The sequence below is a fragment of the Saimiri boliviensis genome, chromosome 11 (assembly GCF_048565385.1).
Source record: "Saimiri boliviensis isolate mSaiBol1 chromosome 11, mSaiBol1.pri, whole genome shotgun sequence".
NCBI lineage: Eukaryota > Metazoa > Chordata > Mammalia > Primates > Cebidae > Saimiri > Saimiri boliviensis.
The window spans coordinates 64,711,220-64,730,457 of NC_133459.1; the positions used below are offsets into that span (position 1 = coordinate 64,711,220).

General features: G+C 38.8%; 1 protein-coding gene across 6 annotated transcripts in view; it reads left to right on the forward strand.

The window, feature by feature from the left end:
• Positions 1 to 18,526, forward strand: part of PDE4B (phosphodiesterase 4B) — a 578,613-nt gene extending 560,087 nt beyond the window's left edge. For all 6 annotated transcript variants that reach the window (XM_074380971.1, XM_074380970.1, XM_003921453.3 and 3 more), the window contains 9 exons: positions 566 to 659; positions 6,491 to 6,669; positions 7,542 to 7,640; positions 7,781 to 7,945; positions 10,010 to 10,109; positions 12,041 to 12,195; positions 12,288 to 12,410; positions 13,132 to 13,314; positions 16,258 to 18,526. In XM_074380971.1, the coding sequence (XP_074237072.1) occupies positions 566 to 659; positions 6,491 to 6,669; positions 7,542 to 7,640; positions 7,781 to 7,945; positions 10,010 to 10,109; positions 12,041 to 12,195; positions 12,288 to 12,410; positions 13,132 to 13,314; positions 16,258 to 16,623 (1,464 nt within the window). In that variant the 3' untranslated portion in view covers positions 16,624 to 18,526. The remainder of the gene's footprint in view (positions 1 to 565; positions 660 to 6,490; positions 6,670 to 7,541; positions 7,641 to 7,780; positions 7,946 to 10,009; positions 10,110 to 12,040; positions 12,196 to 12,287; positions 12,411 to 13,131; positions 13,315 to 16,257) is intronic.
• The last annotated feature ends 712 nt before the right edge of the window (positions 18,527 to 19,238 follow it).

Consider the following 19,238-nt stretch of genomic DNA (forward strand, 5'->3'; position numbering starts at 1 on the left):
TCTGTGAAGTAGAGGACATCTGTAATGATTTAATTTGTGTGTTCATTTAACCCACTGGGACCTTTATTTTGAAAGAAGAGCATGTTATATTACATTTTATTTCAATGTACTATGCTGTGTTTTAAACCTATTCTTTTTACTTAACTATGTTTTTTAAGATGCTTTTTTCTTTTCTTTTTCCCTTAAACTTTTCACATATAATCTCCTCTCACCAAATAGGTTATTAAATTATATTTTAGAGGTAATTTCTGACAAATGTATTTTTAAAAGTAGTTACAGTTTCAAGTGGAATGATCTTGACCTCTATTAAAATTCCTTTTCCTATGTTTGCATCTTCAAAAGTAATCAAATGTTAATTCTAAGAAATCTTAAGAAACCCTCTTTTCCTAAAGTGACGTTGGAATAATTTCAAATTGAAGCGATATATTTTGTAGACACAGTGTTATTTATCTAATGGTGTCTGCTCATCCAGTCTCTTTATTCCTGGACAGTAACGTTGGAAACATTTAAAGTGAACATTTGCTCTTTTTAAAGTGGTTAATGCATTTTTGTTCTTTATAAACAGTTTAAAAGAATGCTGAACCGGGAGCTGACACACCTCTCAGAGATGAGCCGATCAGGGAACCAGGTGTCTGAATACATTTCAAATACTTTCTTAGGTAAGATATTAACTGGAAAAAAACCTGTTTTATAACTGGGGTTTTCAGAATTAATTTCTACAACCTATCAAGGACATCCCCATGTGAATTTGGGATGGAATTGAGTCGTAGGAGAAATCCATTTAAAATAATAACTAAGGCCAGCCTTCAAAAGAAAAAAAAATAAGCAGGAAGAGCATCATGTTTTTGAAAAGAAGAATTAAAACACCCATCCAAGAGAGAGGGTTATTATGGGCTAATTGTATTTAAACATCTTGTCTGCCTGCCCACTTCCATCTTTACTAAGACCTCTGAAGTAATGAGGGAAATCCAATCACCCAAGCCTCAGAGGCAGTGCCATTGGCTCCTTTGACAGGGTACTCTTTCAATTCTTTCAATAACTGGGCTTTGAGCAAAAGGTTTCCTATATGATGTTTTAAGGGGATACGGCTGAAGAATAAATCTATAGTGATTTAGTCTGTGAGAATATGCTTTAGAAATGCTTTGGCTATTGCTTAGCTAAGTTGTTTAGGATGGTAAGGGGGAGAATTTTAATAATATCTGAAGGATTTCGTCTTCTTCACGCAGCCTCATTATCTTCCCAATCTGATGCTTTATCTATTGTTGTCTGTTGTTGCATTACTGGTATTTAACACATGATATTGACCAAAAAGGATTACATGAATGTAATCCTCAACTATTGTCATGCATGTTATTTGATTATCTGGGATTTTTGAATTCGGACTTAAAGGCAACTCTTGTATAATGAACCTATTTGGACTGTTTTGATTTCAGTCCTACAGAATCTGCAAGTCTGTACAGCAAAGTAAATGGATGGCATTTAGATTCTGATTCTGTTGCATTCTCTCTTCTTTTTGGCATAGCCATGTAGCATTAAATCAATGAGCATTTTCCTTGATGCCTTATTGAAACAAATACCTCTTCTGGTTTTATTTCTAAAATCAATCCTATTTCTCTAACACCAAAGCAGTTCTTGCTATGAGCAGATCAATCAGCCCTCTCTTTGAGCAGCCTCATGCAGAGCTTTACTGTATTACTCTGCGGCGGATGGTCACCAGACATGATTATCAAGTGCCTTTCTAACTGTTTCTAGTATGTGAATGTCTGCAGCACATGATTTTCTTCAGCTGCAGTTGCGACACCTTTGTCAGAGAACAAAGGAGAAGAATTTTCATCTATCCTAGCTCCCAGAGGTGCCTAGAATCTAACTCTACAGAAAACATTACACACTGATCCTTTTCTTCTCCCTTTATCCCTTTGAAGACAGGGATCTTCTGCTGAGCAATTTCAGATATACCCTGGTCTGTGTAACGCCCAATTATTTTTCATTAGCTGGAAGCTGTTTTAGGGACATTTTTACCAGTTAATGTCTGTGGGAGAGGAGAATAAAATCAATACTGCAAGAACCCATTTTTGTCTTCGTAAGCATTGCATTTTAAAATATGAGGGCTTGGGGACTTCTCAGAAGAGACTCTTACTACTGGAGTTAAAGCTATATGAAATCTCTGAAACCTTAATCATCCAAGACTGGACCTAAGCAGTCCTCTTGCTTGGTAGTCTCTTTCAGTAGCTACTTACCAAGGACAGCAAGAATATCTTAGTCTACTAATTAATCTTTTTTATCATGATAGGCAACCAAGAAAGAAAGTTGATAAGATAATAAATATAATTCATTCCTCAGAGTAGAAAAAAATAAAAATTTAAAGAGATACTAAATATGAGCTCTCAGTCTCAACACTGTCTTAAGATCAGGCAAACGTCAACTCTTTCTTGCCTATTCTGCTTGCTATTTAGGCAGATCTCTTGAGGAAAATCAATCATTTGGCTTCTCATTGTTCCAAAAATTAAATTCAAGAGCAAATAGATGAGGAAGATGATTAGAATCTCAATCTGTATAGACTCTTAGCATTGGGAGGGTGGTGTATGTGAGTGGGTGTATGTGTTTGAGGGTGTATGTGGTAAACCCCATCAAACAGACTGGACAGGCAGATGAGAACTTTAAATGTTTTCGAAAAAAACAGAGAAAGAAAAAAACTTATCATATTACAAAAGATGCATCAGTTGCCTCACCTGTAAAGTGGGAGCACTGGTATAGATGACATCTCATATCCCTTCCAAATCTAACTCCCTATGACTCTGATATGAACTGAGTTTATCAGTTTTGCTAAAAGGCATGTCTGACCACCTACATTCTCTGTGGTGAACCCTAGGCTTGTAATTTGACAATCTTAAAAAACAAACACATGAAGCTTGTTTCCAGACTGCCTATGCAGAACATGGGACTTTTAGTCTTAACCTGTGAGCATGGTGAATGTGCCTGGAAGACCATGAAGCCTTCTTCATAAACTTACAGATCTCCAAGGGAACCTAAAACCTTGTAGTCCAATTCTCTCATTTTATAGGAAAGAAAACAGGGGGCCCAGAGGGATGAAGTAACTTGACCAAGATCACTTGGCTAATATTTTAGAACTAGGACTTAGCTCTCTTGACATCTAGACCTAAATACTTTGTCAATTCTTTAACAAGGAAGGAAGGCTGTTAGGAACGCAGAACATACAGAAGAAAATCACATAAGGACTCTTAAGTAATACATATAATATTTTGGCAACAAATCTTTAGGAATCAGGATGGTTGGACCTAAAAATAAAATGTTTACTAACAGGCTGGGTGTGGTGGCTCATGCCTGTAATCCCAGCAATTTCGGAGACTGAGGTGGGCAGATCACTTGAGGTCAGGAGTTTGAGACCAGCCTGACCAACATGGTGAAACTCTGTCTCTATTAAAAATACAAAAATAGCTGGGCATGTTGGTGCATGCCTGTAGTACCAGCTACTCAGGAGGCTGAGGCAGGAGAATCACTTGAACCCAAGAGAAGGAGGTTGCAGTGAGCCAAGATCACGCCATTGCACTCCAGACTTGGCGACAAGAGGGAAACTGTGTCAAAAGAAAATGTTTATTAACAGTTTCCAATAATAGGAAAGGTCCTTGTAAGACCATAGCAACCATCTCAGTGAGCACAAAATAAGAAGATCTTAGCAATTTACCTTAAACTTGAAGAGCAATATCTCAATAATTGCCATTAAATGTTAAAAATGTGTCATCCAGGGAGGAGGGAAATCCCTTAGTCTAGAGATATGTGAAACTTGTGTGGTTCCTATCTTTTAAAAAAAAAAAAAAATGGTGCAGGAGGACCGGGAGAAAGGCTGGCAGCAGACTCAGCAGACTCTAGTTACCAGTCCAGGCACTCACCAATGCTGTCATCTAATGGGCTCCTGGTTGCTGGTACAGGGGGAAATAGAAGTGTCTAATTTCAGGGGAAATAAAGCAGGACCTAGGGAGGAGGAGAATAAATAATGCAAGATTTTTAGATGTTATATTACAGTTAGTTAATATTTTCATGAACAGAGAAAAGTCATCCTTTTAAATCCTCTACTTACCATCTCAAAAGCCAGAACTTAGAATTTTCAAGATGCAAAGGAAAGAGCTTAGGAATTTTGCATAATTGAAAAGTGTGACCTAGCAAGACATGAACCTCAAATTATGCCAGTAGCAGAATTTAGATGAGACTCATTTTTGTCTCTGCTTTTTGTTTGTTTTATACTGGCCAACTGTTTGCCCACTGTATTCTGACCATTCCATAAATGTAAATTCACTCAGTGTTTATTGTGATTTTTTTGAGTCTGAATTTCCGATTATTTCCACACTGTGCTGGCTAAGCATTTAATAGAGGAAATTCAGAATAGGGAAACCTATCAGCTGTTCCAATGCCTGCATAGGGAAATACCCATTAATGTCAAGTTGGCACTCTTTGTGAATAATAGTCTACTTCTTTATTGCAGTGTTCCAGACACAGTAGTGGTTCAGCTCAGTTACTCACTGGTGCAGTGAATCTTTAATTAAACAAAGGGAAAAAGCTGCTAGTCTTACTAGAAATGGTTATATATGCAGTGACAGGAGATTCTAAGAGCCTTTTTAACCAGAGATAAAGAATGATGGTTAGAAAGGCAGGTCCTATCATGGCCTTTCATTTTAGCAAAAAGTAGTAAAATAGACGTTAAAATGACAGGGAAAAAAGTAATTTCAAAATAATATAATATATAGTTTTTATGCCAGAGATTGCGTGGCAGGAAAGAGATTTTTAACAGGAACCTCAAGGCCTGGGTTCTATGCTATTAAATCACTATGTCTGGAACAAAGTGATTACAAAATAAATATCTGTTAAATAAATTGCCCTTTGAGCTTGGGCAAGTTGCTGACTTCATCTGAAAAATGAGAGTGTGGGATTGTTATTGGTTCTCAAAGCTGGCTCTGATTGTCCAAGTCACTCGGGAATCTTTTAAAAAAATACTGATTCAGTAGGGTTGGGTGGGGTTGTAAATCTGTATTTTTCTGAAGTTTCCTGGGTGCTTCTCGTGGTGGACTAGGCTGGAAACCCCTAAACTAATTGAGATGACCACTAAAATTCCTTCCTAAGCGAAAGTCATAGGCTTGTGAGTGTAGGTGCTTGTGGAACCTAGGGACAATATTGAGACGTTAGGGATGGAGAATTCCCTTGCTTCAGCCCCACAGAGAAGTAGTAAGGTGTACACAAAGCTGGTGCTGTCTCACTGTTCTTGCTTTGCTCTGATGAAGTGTCCACAGGGACTTATGAGCAGCCAGAGGTCTCTGGGGAAAACATGTGAGTGTGCCATTTTCTGCAAAAGTCTGAAAGCAAATCGTCTAGATCCCAGAATGCCATCTGGGAGCATGTCATTTTCACTGTAAGTAGCAGTAATAAATGTAGGTACTTTTGAAAGCTGCATTAACTCTTTCAAACACAGAGTGTCATTTAGTTCAGTGAAGTAGTAGTTATGCAATTTAAGACATGATTGCCTCTGTGCACTCGTTTGTTAATGAGCGGCATCCCTGTGGCCTGAAAGAATTAATGCATTTTTTCAGAAGTACTCAGGATACAGCTCCCTGTGAAGTGAAATGGCATATTTGATTGCTGATATTTTTAATAGCACAATGTAAAGGAAAGAGCTTCTATAAGCAGGGAGGCACTTTTTTTTTTCACTAATCCCAGCTCTGCTGTTACCTTGTTGTAACATAATTTTTAAAAATATTATGAGGTATCATAAATACTTAATAACCTTAAATATGTTAATAAGTATAATGCTTATTATAAATGAGAGGCCTTATTATTATTTATTAGAATTAATGGACATAAGGCATGAAGTAAACTGAAATTATAGTCTTCCTCTAACCTCAGTGGTAATAAACCAAGCCCTTAAAGTAATTGTTTAAAGATTATGAACCACTTATATTTCTAACATATATACTGCTCATTTAAACTGAGCCCTTGCTAAAGCCTTATGGATTTTTAAATATTTTTAAGTAAAAATAAGATGAGCAGAACATGAAGAAGCCTGATTTTTTTTATTAACCTGATGAACATTTTTATTTTATAAAAATGTTACTCACTTTATTTAAAATCTACATGTAAATATTGGTGCTTCATCTTGCAAATGTATAAGTGTAATTCTCCTAAATTACACTGAAAACAGAAGATCTGGGCTTGTATCCTATTTTTTGCTGCTTCCTGGACAAGTTACTCTGTGCCTTAATTTGCCTAGCAATAACATGAAACAATAAATCTTATTTTCCTCAACAAATTTTGTATTTTCCCTGCTTATTTCACAGAACTACCCTAGAGATACAGTGAAATAGTTCTTTAAGAGTTTTTTTTATAAGATTCTAAAGCTGTTATAGATGGTTAGAGTTGCTCTGAATATTGCAATGGGTTCTCATAGACACGTGTGCTGAAAAACATATTCCTTTGTCTGTTGCAGACAAGCAGAATGATGTGGAGATCCCATCTCCCACCCAGAAAGACAGGGAGAAAAAGAAAAAGCAGCAGCTCATGACCCAGATAAGTGGAGTGAAGAAATTAATGCATAGTTCAAGCTTAAACAATACAAGCATCTCTCGCTTTGGAGTCAACACTGAAAATGAAGATCACCTGGCCAAGGTGTGTATGAACTCAGTTTTTGCACGTATAGCTCTCTGCTTTACAGCAGACAGATGACCATATACCTTTTAGAAAATAGTAGGGATTGCTTTTGCATTATTATTAAGTTTTGCATTAGGGAAGTTCATATGAAATGAGTTTACCATGAGCAATAAGGCCTCTGAAAGCTGTCATTAGAGGAAGGTTGATTAAACATTAGGCCAAGTCTGAGGGGAAAGCCTGGATCTCTTACTCTGGCTAGTTATTAAGAATGAAATAAATTGGTCTTTAAATCAGATAACCTTGGTATAATCCCACAACACAGGCCTGAGTGATGTTTCTTCCAGGTCCATCTGTGGCCCAGGAGCCCTAGGATGTAATTAATGACTGGCATTCTTCACGATCTTTTACATTAAATTGGGTTGACTTATGCACATTCTGACAGCTCAATCTTCATGATCTGGCTTTCAGTGATGATAACCAATGGGCAGAGGAGTTTTCCCTGAGACTGTTTTCCAGTTGTTACTAATGGGCCAGTAAGCAGCAAGAGGAGAGACAGGGAAATTGAACTAGAGTGATCTCTATTCACTTGTGGCCACCTTTGAAAGCAACATTGGTTGAGGACTGATGCATGTGCAATATAGGTCAGCAACTGAATTTATGAATACATACTCTGCTTTTTCTGAATATAAAATGTTCAGAAACTTGTAGCTATCATGAAGAGGACACTTGACCTCTTAGGCCATTTAACTTTCAGATTTTCATGCAACTAATGCACTCTAAGGAGACACTCTAAAGACTTAAGCAGCCCGTGTCCAAAAAATAAATTAAGAGATGAGTCATATTAGCACAACTGTCCTTATTTCTAAATTCCTCTAAATTTTTAATTGTAGGAGCTGGAAGACCTGAACAAATGGGGCCTTAACATCTTTAATGTGGCTGGATATTCCCACAATAGGCCCCTAACATGCATCATGTATGCTATATTCCAGGTGAGTGAACAGGAGTGAATGCTGGCTTTCCAACTGGATGGCTCTTTATGATTTTTTTTTTCCATCTTACTTTTCTGATTTAACTTTCCTCCACCTTTGGACATCTACTTATTTATGTTCTAATCCATTTTACAACATAGGAAAGAGACCTCCTAAAGACATTCAGAATCTCATCTGACACGTTTATAACCTACATGATGACTTTAGAAGACCATTACCATTCTGATGTGGCATATCACAACAGCCTGCATGCTGCCGACGTAGCCCAGTCGACCCATGTTCTCCTTTCTACACCAGCATTAGATGTGAGTAGTTGTGATCCGTTTTGCATTCCTGACCATCCTCCTCCAAAAACGCCATGCTAGCTGGATGTAGTAGCATGTGCCTGTAGTTCTAGCTACTCAGGAGGCTGAATTGGGAGGACTGCTTGAGCCCAGGAGTTCAAGGTTACAGTGAGCTATGATTGCTCCCCTGGACTCCAGCTTGGGCAACAGAGCAAGACCCTGTCTCTAAAAAAAAAAAAAAAAAAAAAAAAGTGCCTTACTATATGCAATATACTTACAAAAATAATCAGACCACCCTGCATGCTTGAACTGGTTCTTTATAAGATGTATAGCATCTGTTTACCGAGTTATTTATAAAAAATGAATGACATGTCTACTTGCTTTGCTTTCTAATATCAGCGTAATCTTCCCTTCACATCTCTTACAATTAGAAGTTGTTCAACATTAAAGTAATGAGCAGAATTTCAGGGTATGAATCATGTCTTATTCTTCATTTCCTTCTTAGTACGGGATGCAGTGTATCTCAAAGTATCTCATTCAGTGTCTGGTAGATAGTATAGTCTCAATATGCAATTACTGATCTCAACTGCCCAACACCACCCTAGGCATATATTGAGCATTGTATCTCCAGGGGTTTATCATAGAAATATAAAATATTCTCTATATTTCTTATTTGTAATAAGCATCCAGAGGCTTATTCTTCTAAAAATTTATAAAACGGATTCTATGTGTTGAAGAAGTAGTAATTGAAAATCTAGAATAGAAGAATAAATAATGCTGAAACAGAGAGAAACAATATTCAAATTTGCCATACCAAACCTGAGAAGGTGGCTGTGGCTCCTTCCTTTACAGATTAATGCATTTGTGTATACCAGTATAATCAACAATGTGTACAGCAGGTCATACTCTTACTTGAGAAATGAAAATGATGATCAGTCACTCCCAAAATGTGCTGGACCACTGCAGGAAGGGACTGGCCATGCCCTATCCAGCCCCACCTTTACAGATTCAGTTTGGAAGTCGAAAAAAAAGGATTGACCACAACTCGATTGCTTGAGTTGCATATTATCTGAGAAAAAAAATCCAGGTGGTCTTGAGAAAGTGAGATGGAGCTAAGGGTGTTGCTCCCTCTGAAGGAGAAAAACAGTACTGTTTTTATATCGTGCATAAGTATCATAGAGTGAGCCAACACTATTCATCAACTGCCCGCCGTTATTAATAGTATTGTGTGGCCAGAAATTGGCCATGAGTGCTGCAAACTTTTTAGAAAAGGGGGAGTTCAGTGAGTGCTTGAGTAATGGGATTGGTCTTTACAGGAGAAGTGAAATGCACCTCAAGCTGACATTTTGAAGGACCAGAAGATTTAACTAATCAGAGAGGATGAGGAAAGAAATTTCAGCCCTAGAATGAGCACCAGTATATACCTTATTAATATTAGTTTGAATCACTGTGCATGGGTGGGGGCAGAGAAGCCTTCATGACATGGCATGAAGGAGTTGAGCAGTGGGGTTTCAGGTTTCACTTCTTAGGAAGGTTCTCAAATCTTGCCCATAGCAAATAATTAGTGGATACATATCGAATGAATGAATAATATCTAAAAGCTGTGACCACACCATCAATTTAGCTTTGGGAAACAATTTGCTTATCTTATGAATCAGAAATTTGGCCACTTTTCTCCAAGTTATACAGCTGAGAGCATATGAAGGTTGTTATATCTCAGTGCACAGCACAGTCTGACTTGCTTCTTTGACTGGTATGTGCTTGTGTTACATAAGCACCATGCTGCCACATCACTGGTCCAAGAAACAAGCATTAGATGGTTACACACACCATGAGATTTGTGCTGATGTCTTTCCAAGCATCAGCCTTTAGGCTTGATATGAGACTGAGCTCTGGACATCATTTCTTTAACATCAGAGACTTGATGAACAGAAACTATATTTACTTAAATTAATATATTGAGATATTATATAAATGAACAATCCCTCTCCCAACAAAAATAAAATAGAATACTTTGCAAATGAAATTGAATAAGCAGGATAGGCAAATTGGATGTGGAGTTAAATGTGTTTATTTGCCCGACAGGCTGTCTTCACAGATTTGGAAATCCTGGCTGCCATTTTTGCAGCTGCCATCCATGACGTTGATCACCCTGGAGTCTCCAATCAGTTTCTCATCAACACAAGTGAGTTCACCACTAGAGCAGTCATTCCAGATAATTGTATGATTCACTGCTTAATTTTTTTTTCCTCCTGATGTTTTCATTTTGGATAATCACAAGGATAATAATGAGGCAATCCTTCCGTTCCTCTCAAACTGGTCAGGCCTTTCCTGGATACTTGGTCCAGTCTGGCAACACAATGTTTGAGCTTCATGAAGAACTTGGAGAGGGTCACAGGGAACCATAAAAAGTACTCAAAATTTGGCAATGCAATATGTAAGGAAAATATACCAGATAGGGAATTATTCAGTAAGAACAAGAAAAGGTTTGGGGATCACATGATAAGGACTTTCGATATTATGCAAAACTCACACAGAGCATAGGAAATCAGTACTGCTCCTATCTGCCTAGGAAGCAGCTACAAATGTTGAATCTGAGCATGGGAACCTCCAAGCAAAAATAAGATTCCATAAAAAGCCCTGGAATGAGTTTCCACAGTTCAGAAGGAAGGGTCATTAAAAGTTCCACACATTTTCTTCCAACTGCATAGATTTGATTATGGATTGGGAGTAGCTATGGCCTCAGTGACCAAGGGTGGTCCAGCCTTAGGATCCCAAGCCATACTCAAAGGTTTTTTCATGCTTAAAATGTTTGGTTTTCATAGCTTTGAAAATCTATTCATTCTCTCAAATAATACACTAAGTAGTGGAAATCTAAGTACTTTGAGAATATTGGTTATTCCACTGTGGTCATGAATAACATCAAGTACTGACAGTTTTCTAGAAATGCTTTTTGAGCTATTGGCTGTAAAAAAGTCCTGATCATTAGACCTTGACGTTTATCCAAGGAATATGTGAATGATCTGGGTTTGGAGTACCCTGGGTTCTTTTACTTCATTCTTCTATTGAATGAGCAAAATGTTGGGGCAGCTACTTGTCTGCATGGGTTATATCAGTTGGTAGAGTGTGGTGTTATGAATTAATCCATATATAAGCCAGTCAGCCTCACACAGAAAAATGGTCTTCCTACTGCAGTCATCTATAGCACTGCAACATATAAAGCTTGCCTGTAGATCAGTGCCCTTGATCATAGGATGAGCAAAAGAAGAGTACTCATCTGAGGTTGTAACTGAGAGCACACTATGAAAGCAATGATAGATGCATAACAGCACCTGCAATAAAGTTACACATTACCACCACTTGTCTGGTATTGTTGATTAAGAGAAAATGTAGTTTCATAAGTCTGAAAAGTCTGACAAGTCTGACAATCATATTCCCAAGCAGATTTCTGTCTAACAAAAGATGCCCGTGATTCTTCTATATAAAGGCAGGCTGGCAGCTGCAGCTTGGGTTTCCAGATATTGCAACTTCTGGTGAAAAGAGCCAGAAAATTTGACATCAGAAATGTTCCCAAAAAGTAGTAATGTTTAGTACCCTATTCATAGAAAGCTCTAAAAAGTGACATTATTTAGGTAAAATGCGGTTTTATGCATTGTCTTCAACAATCCAAAATTCACAATTGCCACAGATTAGAGAACAAATAAAATGTGAATATAGCTTGAAAATCTTGATATCGTTCATAAAGTTTAGTGGTACTTTCATGTTGTGCTTTTCCAAAATACAAAATTTTTGAAGAAACATAAAAATAGGATTTAGCTGCTCAGGAATGCCCTTACTAATATTAAATTCTTTATCTGAGATATGGAAGGAGCAAAAGGATTTTAAAATACAATGAATTTTAATCACAGAGAAAGCTTATATACCAAGAGAAGCATTTTTTGCTTAGAAATGACTTCTGTTTGTAACGGGCCACTGCCTCTCTACGAGGAAATGAGATGTAGCCGGTGGTTCTTGAAATAATGTGGAGAGAACTAGGTCCGATTTCACTTTGAGATAATGCCAACATTCAAATCATAGCCCTTTCTTATTAAGTCATCATTTTGTCTGATTTATTAGATTCGGAACTTGCTTTGATGTATAATGATGAATCTGTGTTGGAAAATCATCACCTTGCCGTGGGTTTCAAACTCTTGCAAGAAGAACACTGTGACATCTTCATGAATCTCACCAAGAAGCAGCGTCAGACACTCAGGAAGATGGTTATTGACATGGTAAGACTTCAGCCTCTCCACGTTCCCCACTTACTGCCATTCTCTCTGATAGACTGAGCTTATTAACAGTTTTCATCTTCTTTTTACCCAAGGTGTTAGCAACTGACATGTCTAAACATATGAGCCTGCTGGCAGACCTGAAGACAATGGTAGAAACAAAGAAAGTTACAAGTTCAGGCGTTCTTCTCCTTGACAACTATACTGATCGCATTCAGGTATTTGTTGAAAGTCTTTTATTTAATGCAATACCAAACCAAACTAAGCTGAACAATTAGAAAAAGAAAACAAAGATAAATTGTGTTATTTGTATATCCTAGGCTACTACTCTAGCTTAGGGCTTATTTTAAGAATAAGCTAAGGAATATGGACACTCAAGTTTATGCTCCGATTTGTCAGGGGGAACAAACCCTATTTGTGGAATTGCGTATTAGTTCTATAAATAAATTGCAAAATCTATTTGTAATAGGGCATACGTGACTGTTGGTTCCAAAAGCTTGTGTTTGGATTTAAATCCTATTGACTTGAAGTTTGTGAGGTCTGTTTTGGATATACAAATTGCCATCAGCTGTTCTCGTCTTTCCACAAGTGGAAAATATGAAGTTATCTACTTTGAGTAATTCTTTGCATTCTTTCCAAACTGAGAAAAGGAAATGATAGCAGCATCTGACCTCTAATGTTCCTTCCCATTTTTAAACTCGGTGACTGTGAGTCTAAGAAGACACACATTTTCCCTTTTGGGACTCTATAAAGGTAAATAACTGACCCAGGCTAGCAGCACTGTAATACTGTTTGTTCGGTGCATACTTCATAATTATAACGCACCTAAAATGTTCTTGGGTTTAGTACCAAGTGTACTAGTATGAGATGAGAGGGATGAGATGTTCTGGCAGTATTTGCACCTAATTTTATGGCATTTCCAAAACTTGATGATTTCAGGTTCTTCGCAACATGGTACACTGTGCAGACCTGAGCAACCCCACCAAGTCCTTGGAATTGTATCGGCAATGGACAGACCGCATCATGGAGGAATTCTTCCAGCAGGGAGATAAAGAGCGGGAGAGGGGAATGGAAATCAGCCCGATGTGTGATAAACACACAGCTTCTGTGGAAAAATCCCAGGTATCTAATAAGAGATTTTCAAAGGTTTTGCGAAAATTTGAAAGTTGTAGAGCTGGAGGGTTATATTTAGTTCCATTCTTCCAATAGAATATGTATAAATGAAACGATAAGGAAACAACTACGCATTTTGTTCCATTATAGCCAGGACTCATGTGACTTCTCCATTATACTCAGTTCACAAGGTAGGAATAAAGTAGTTACCAAAAACCCATCAAAATTTGGACTACGTATCCCTAAATCACTTAGATCATTGCCTCTGATGTTAGCATATCCAGCTGAATGACCTGAACACTGGTGTCTCCTCCATCCCATCCCTGTGGATTTCTCCTAGCTCTGTCTTCATTCAAAAGCTCTACTCCTCATCCTTGCTTCCAACCCTGTTTTTATTTTCTCTCCTTAATCAAGCCCACTGCGACCATCACCAGAGGCAGTCTCTTTTACCCCCTAGTCAAAGCCCTGTCTTGTGGCCCCTCCCAAGGATGCTGCTATGATTTTGAGAACATGCCAACATTTTCCAGTTGTGTCCAAAGCTACACATTCTGTATGTTTAGGACAGGGGACGATAGTCTGGAGGTGGTGGATACAGAAATGTCCAGATGCCAATAGCTGCAGAATATGCAGCAATGGAAAGTGTCAGTATCCCTACAAAGGCTTCCGGGCTCCCTGAAACACCAGTTTTTTCAAGAAAACAAATGGGCTGAGCCAAGCAGCTGAGATGGAGAATGAGTTCATAGATTGTCCAAGGTCTTTATCCCAAAAACATTTGGATTGTTTTTTGTCAGTATTTATCCTCTTTCCCTACTACTTGCAAACCCCAAATTTGCATATAGCTGTAATAATGTACAGTTCCTTTGCAATTTTATTTTGTGGCTTCTTAGAGAAACCCAACTAAATGAGTTTTAAAATTTGAAAGTGCTGTGAAGCTAATATGCTGTAAAAATGCACGATAAGATTGTTAATGAGGGTCAATTCAAACAGCCCAAAGGCTTAAGTGGAACAAGATATGAATCAGTAAGGAGGAATAATACCCTTTCATTAATGGCAGGGATGTTTTATGTTTATATGATGTTCTGTGGAGCATTTCACACATTTTGCATATATTCTCCTACTTAGATCCCCAAACAACCTTGCAAGATAGATAAAGCGGATATTTCCCCAGCATGTCAGGTACAAAGCTGTCCTCTCGGTTCACTACAGCAGGTGTCTCCATCCAAAGCTCTTCACTCTCCATCTCAGGGACATGTCTTCAAGTTACTGTGACATCGTTACCCACTCTTGTATTTCCCACCGATGGGTGCTGCTGAATACGTCTGATTAGCCCAGCAGTAAAGCTCTTTACTGGGTGCTTTCAGGATCCGTACAGCTCTGTCATCCTCTGACCTAGGAAATAACTAGCAGCTACCTCTGAAAAAAATTCTCAGCATTTCTTAGCAGAAACAAAACAAGTAAAGAAAGGAAATGACTGCACTGTGTTCCACTTATTTAATTTTCTCCATTGCCTTGAGCTTGTTATTTGGGCTCCCTGGAAAACACCTTGAAAATAGTCTCTAGCATTCATTAAGCAGACATAAAGAAGTAAAGGGGAAGGAAAAGGAGTGGGTGTAAGTGAGAGAAATATCTGAATCATGTACAGTTGAGTTTTATAACCAGTGCATATCAGAGATGCCCTGACTTTGCTGTGAATCTTGCTTTTTGAGGCTATGAAAGTACCAGAAAGAAGAAAAAGAAAAAATATATACATATGTATATGCATTATACATTTTATATATTATATATATAGAGAGAGAGTATGAAAGTCACATATGACCAAAATTCTTGTGTACAGTACAACTTGGATGTATTAAATGACTGGCCAAATACCATGTTAATAAAGAGAAGTTTGTAGCAGTGTTGAAAGAGACCTATATGACATCCCATGGGTGGGTCCCCTTTGCCCATCTACCCCTAAATCCCAGCCCAGCATCTCTCTACCGCTCCAGACTGTGGCGGGGGAATTCCATTCCCTCATTCAACTAGTGCCTATTCTTTTTCTCTACTTGTCCCCACCCCCAGTGTTTCCTGTTTGTCCAACAATGAGGAGGCCAGCATAAGGCCACACTGCTAGCTCATGCAGGATGCATAGCCTCTGAGTAAACCATAACAGACCCATAAGCCTGGTATTTAATCACAGGAACACCAGCAAAAGGAACTGCTTAATTGTTTTTTATTTTCTCTTCTTTCTCCTGATGGAAATGACTGTGTGCTCTGTAGATCCAAAACAATTGCATACATGTCCACCGAGGGGATATGTGTTTCTTTCAGGGCTTGAAGTAGTTTCAAGTGTTTCATCAAACTCCTCTACCAGCCAAAAGCACTCCACAGGATTTGAGAAATTCCAGAGTAGTCAGGGGCCAGCTCCTCATCACTTTGGAATAGCAACATATTTTAAAGTTAACAAGGAAAAAATATTGAGTCAAAACACGTTAGACCTGGACCTTCCTTCTTCAGAAAATGACTCACAGAATCCGAGTAGTGTAGTGACAAAGTCATTCCTAACGCAGGTTCCATCCAGACTTCTTATCTGGCACACATAAAAGGAAATGCAGTCGGCTGTAGTGGGATGAGCACAGGCTTTGAAATAAGACGAAACTGGGACTGAGTCCCAGCTCCACCACTTACTAGTTCTGTGACCTCTGACAAGATATTTAATCTCAGTAAGTCGTAGTTTCCGCCTTTGTAAACAGTAAACAGCAACACTTACTTTACAGGATTAAGAGAGAGAGAGACTACATCTATTGCATTCAGTGTAAGACCCACCATATAGTGAGTGCCCAAAACACAGAATCCATTATGACTGGTTTTTCTGAAGCCATTAATGTTCTTTCTTTGCATGGAAACCAGGACAGCTCATTAACATTTCAAGCACCATCACAATAACAGATGTGTAATTTGATTTTTCTCCAGGTTGGTTTTATCGACTACATCGTCCATCCACTGTGGGAGACCTGGGCAGATTTGGTACAGCCTGATGCTCAGGACATTCTCGATACCTTAGAAGATAACAGGAACTGGTATCAGAGCATGATACCCCAAAGCCCCTCACCACCACTGGACGAGCAGAACAGAGACTGCCAGGGTCTGATGGAGAAGTTTCAGTTTGAACTGACTCTCGATGAGGAGGATTCTGAAGGACCTGAGAAGGAGGGAGAGGGGCACAGCTATTTCAGCAGCACAAAGACACTTTGTGTGATCGATCCAGAAAACAGAGATTCCCTGGGAGAAACTGACATAGACATTGCAACAGAAGACACGTCCCCAGTTGACACATAATCCCCCTCTCCCTGTGGAGATGAACATTCTACCCTTGATGAGCATGCCAGCTATGAGGTAGGGCCAGCCCACCATGGGGGCCGAGGCCTGCACAGGACAAGGGCCATCTGGCTTTTCAGTTACTTGAGTTTGGAGTCAGAATGCAAGACCACGAAGCGAATAGCAGCTCAGGAAATCCCACGGTTGACTTGCCTTGTTGGCAAGCTTGGTGGAGAGGGCTGAAGCTGTTGCTGGCGGCCGGTTCTGACCATGATACACGGCTTGAAAATGGAAGACACAAAACTGAGAGATCGTTCTGCACTAATTTCGGGAACCTATCCCCGATAGTGACTGAACTCACTAATAACTTCATTTATGAATCTGCTCACCTGTCCCTTTGTCTGCCAACCTGTGTGCCTTTTTTGTAAAACATGTTCACGTGTTTCAAATGCCTGTTGAATACCTTAGAGTTTAGTATCAACTTCTACACAGATAAGCGTTCAAAATTGACAAACCTTTTTGACTCTTTCTGGAAAAAGGAAAGAAAATAGTCTTCCTTCTTTCTTGGGCAATATCTTTCACTTCACTACAGTTACTTTTGCAAACAGACAGAAAGGATACACTTCTAACCACATCTCACTTCCTTCTCCACAGTCACTCTTAGAACTTATCTCTGTTTGCCTGCCTCCAGCAGTATTTTTTCTCCTCTGGAGTTTAACTTTTTGCTTTCAACACAATAAAATTGAACAAATTAGGAGGTAGAAAGGGGCAGTTGTGCCGCTCACCATGAGCGTCCACGTAGAACTCAGCAGCACGCCCTGCTGTCTTGGACCCCCCACCGCAGGAGCTGTGCATTCTGTGTCCCATTCCCTACCTCCTCTCTTCACCCGGTTACGCTGTTCTCAATGTAATGCTGCTGTCCTTCTCTCGCACTGCCTTCTGCGCTAACACCTCCAGTCCTGTTTATAACTGTGTATTTATTACTTAATGTATATAATGTAATGTTTTGTAAGTTATTAATTTATATATCTAACATTGCCTGCCAATGGTGGTGTTAAATTTGTGTAGAAAACTCTGCCTAAGAGTTACGACCTTTTCTTGTAATGTTTTGTATTGTGTATCATATAACCCAAATGTCACTTAGGAGAGACATACAGCCCCTTTTGCAGAGAGGAGGGGGCGGGGGGTGGGGGGGCGCTTTTTTTCAGAGGGTCTGCCCTTTCTTTCCCTGCCTGAGTTGCTACTTCTGCACAACTCCTTTATGAACCGGTTTTGGAAACAAGATTCTCACATTAGATACTAAATGATTTATACTCAGCTTTTACTTTTGTATAGTTTGATAGGGGCAGGGGGCAATGGGATGTAGTTTATACCCAGGTTCTGCCCAAATCTGTGTAGGCATGAATTGGGTTCTAACTGGGTCCTCCTATCATTATGGCTTTGGTTCAAAAAGCAACACTACATTTGCCTACAGATGATTCTTCTGAATGCTCCCGAACTACTGACTTTGAAGAACTAGCCTCCTGCCTGCCATTAAGCAGGAATGTCATGTTCCAATTCATTACAAAAGCAAACAATAAAACAATGTGAATTTTTATAATAAAATGTGAACTGATGTAGCAAATTATACAAATGTGAAGCCTCTTCTGATAACACTTGTTAGGCCTCTTACTGATGTCAGTTTCAGTTTGTAAAATATGTCTCATGCCTTCAGTTCAGCATTGTGACTAATTACAGAAAATGGCACAAATGTGCATGACCCATGGGTTTGTATGTCTATGAACACTGCATTGTTTCAGGTGAATATTTTATCGTTTTCAAATGTTTCTCACAATGTATGTTATAGTATTATTATTATATATTGTGCTCAAATGCATTCTGAAGAAACTTTTATATGAAGTGAATAAACAAAAGCATGATTAGATTACTCTGTAGGCCCAGTTATTTCACGGTTGGGTCTGATGTATGAAAAGCAGATCTTTCTCTCTGCCATTCCCCACAAAGAAAGCCAACCACTTTGTCTGGCCAATATCACAACTGAAGTTTTAGAATCTATGTCCAAAAAGTCCCCTAGTTTGGAACATGACACTTTTTTCTTAGCAACTTTTCACCCAGCTCAGTGATGCACGAAACAGGTTGAGGAAGGGAAACGAACAAAACCACTTTGCTCATCTTGAACAGTTTCCTTCTACCTCTTTAAGAGTCTGAAGAGTTTAATCTAGATAAATAAAGGGAATCCCCAACTTGGCTGGGTCCTCTAGAAAGTGAATCATAGATTATAGAACATTAGTATAATGCAGTCAGAGAGTCCCATTGATTCATTTGACACATAAAGAATCTGAGATCCAAAGAGTCATCTGAAACCACAACCCACAGAGCATGGGTGGACACTCAGGTTTTCTCAGTGATCCATGCAGCCTCTTGTTGCTCATATGGCTATGATTTTCTTTCTGGAAATCACTGTTTATAAGAAAAATACTTAAATGCTTTGTTGAAACCTTAAAGTCAGCGTTTTAAAATATTTTATCCTGAGAAGGGTACGTGTTTGTGTGTATGTATGTGTATGTGTGTATATGTGTGTGTGTATGTGTTTGTGTGTGTGTGTTGCAGAATGTTGCAAACAAGAATCAGTGTTG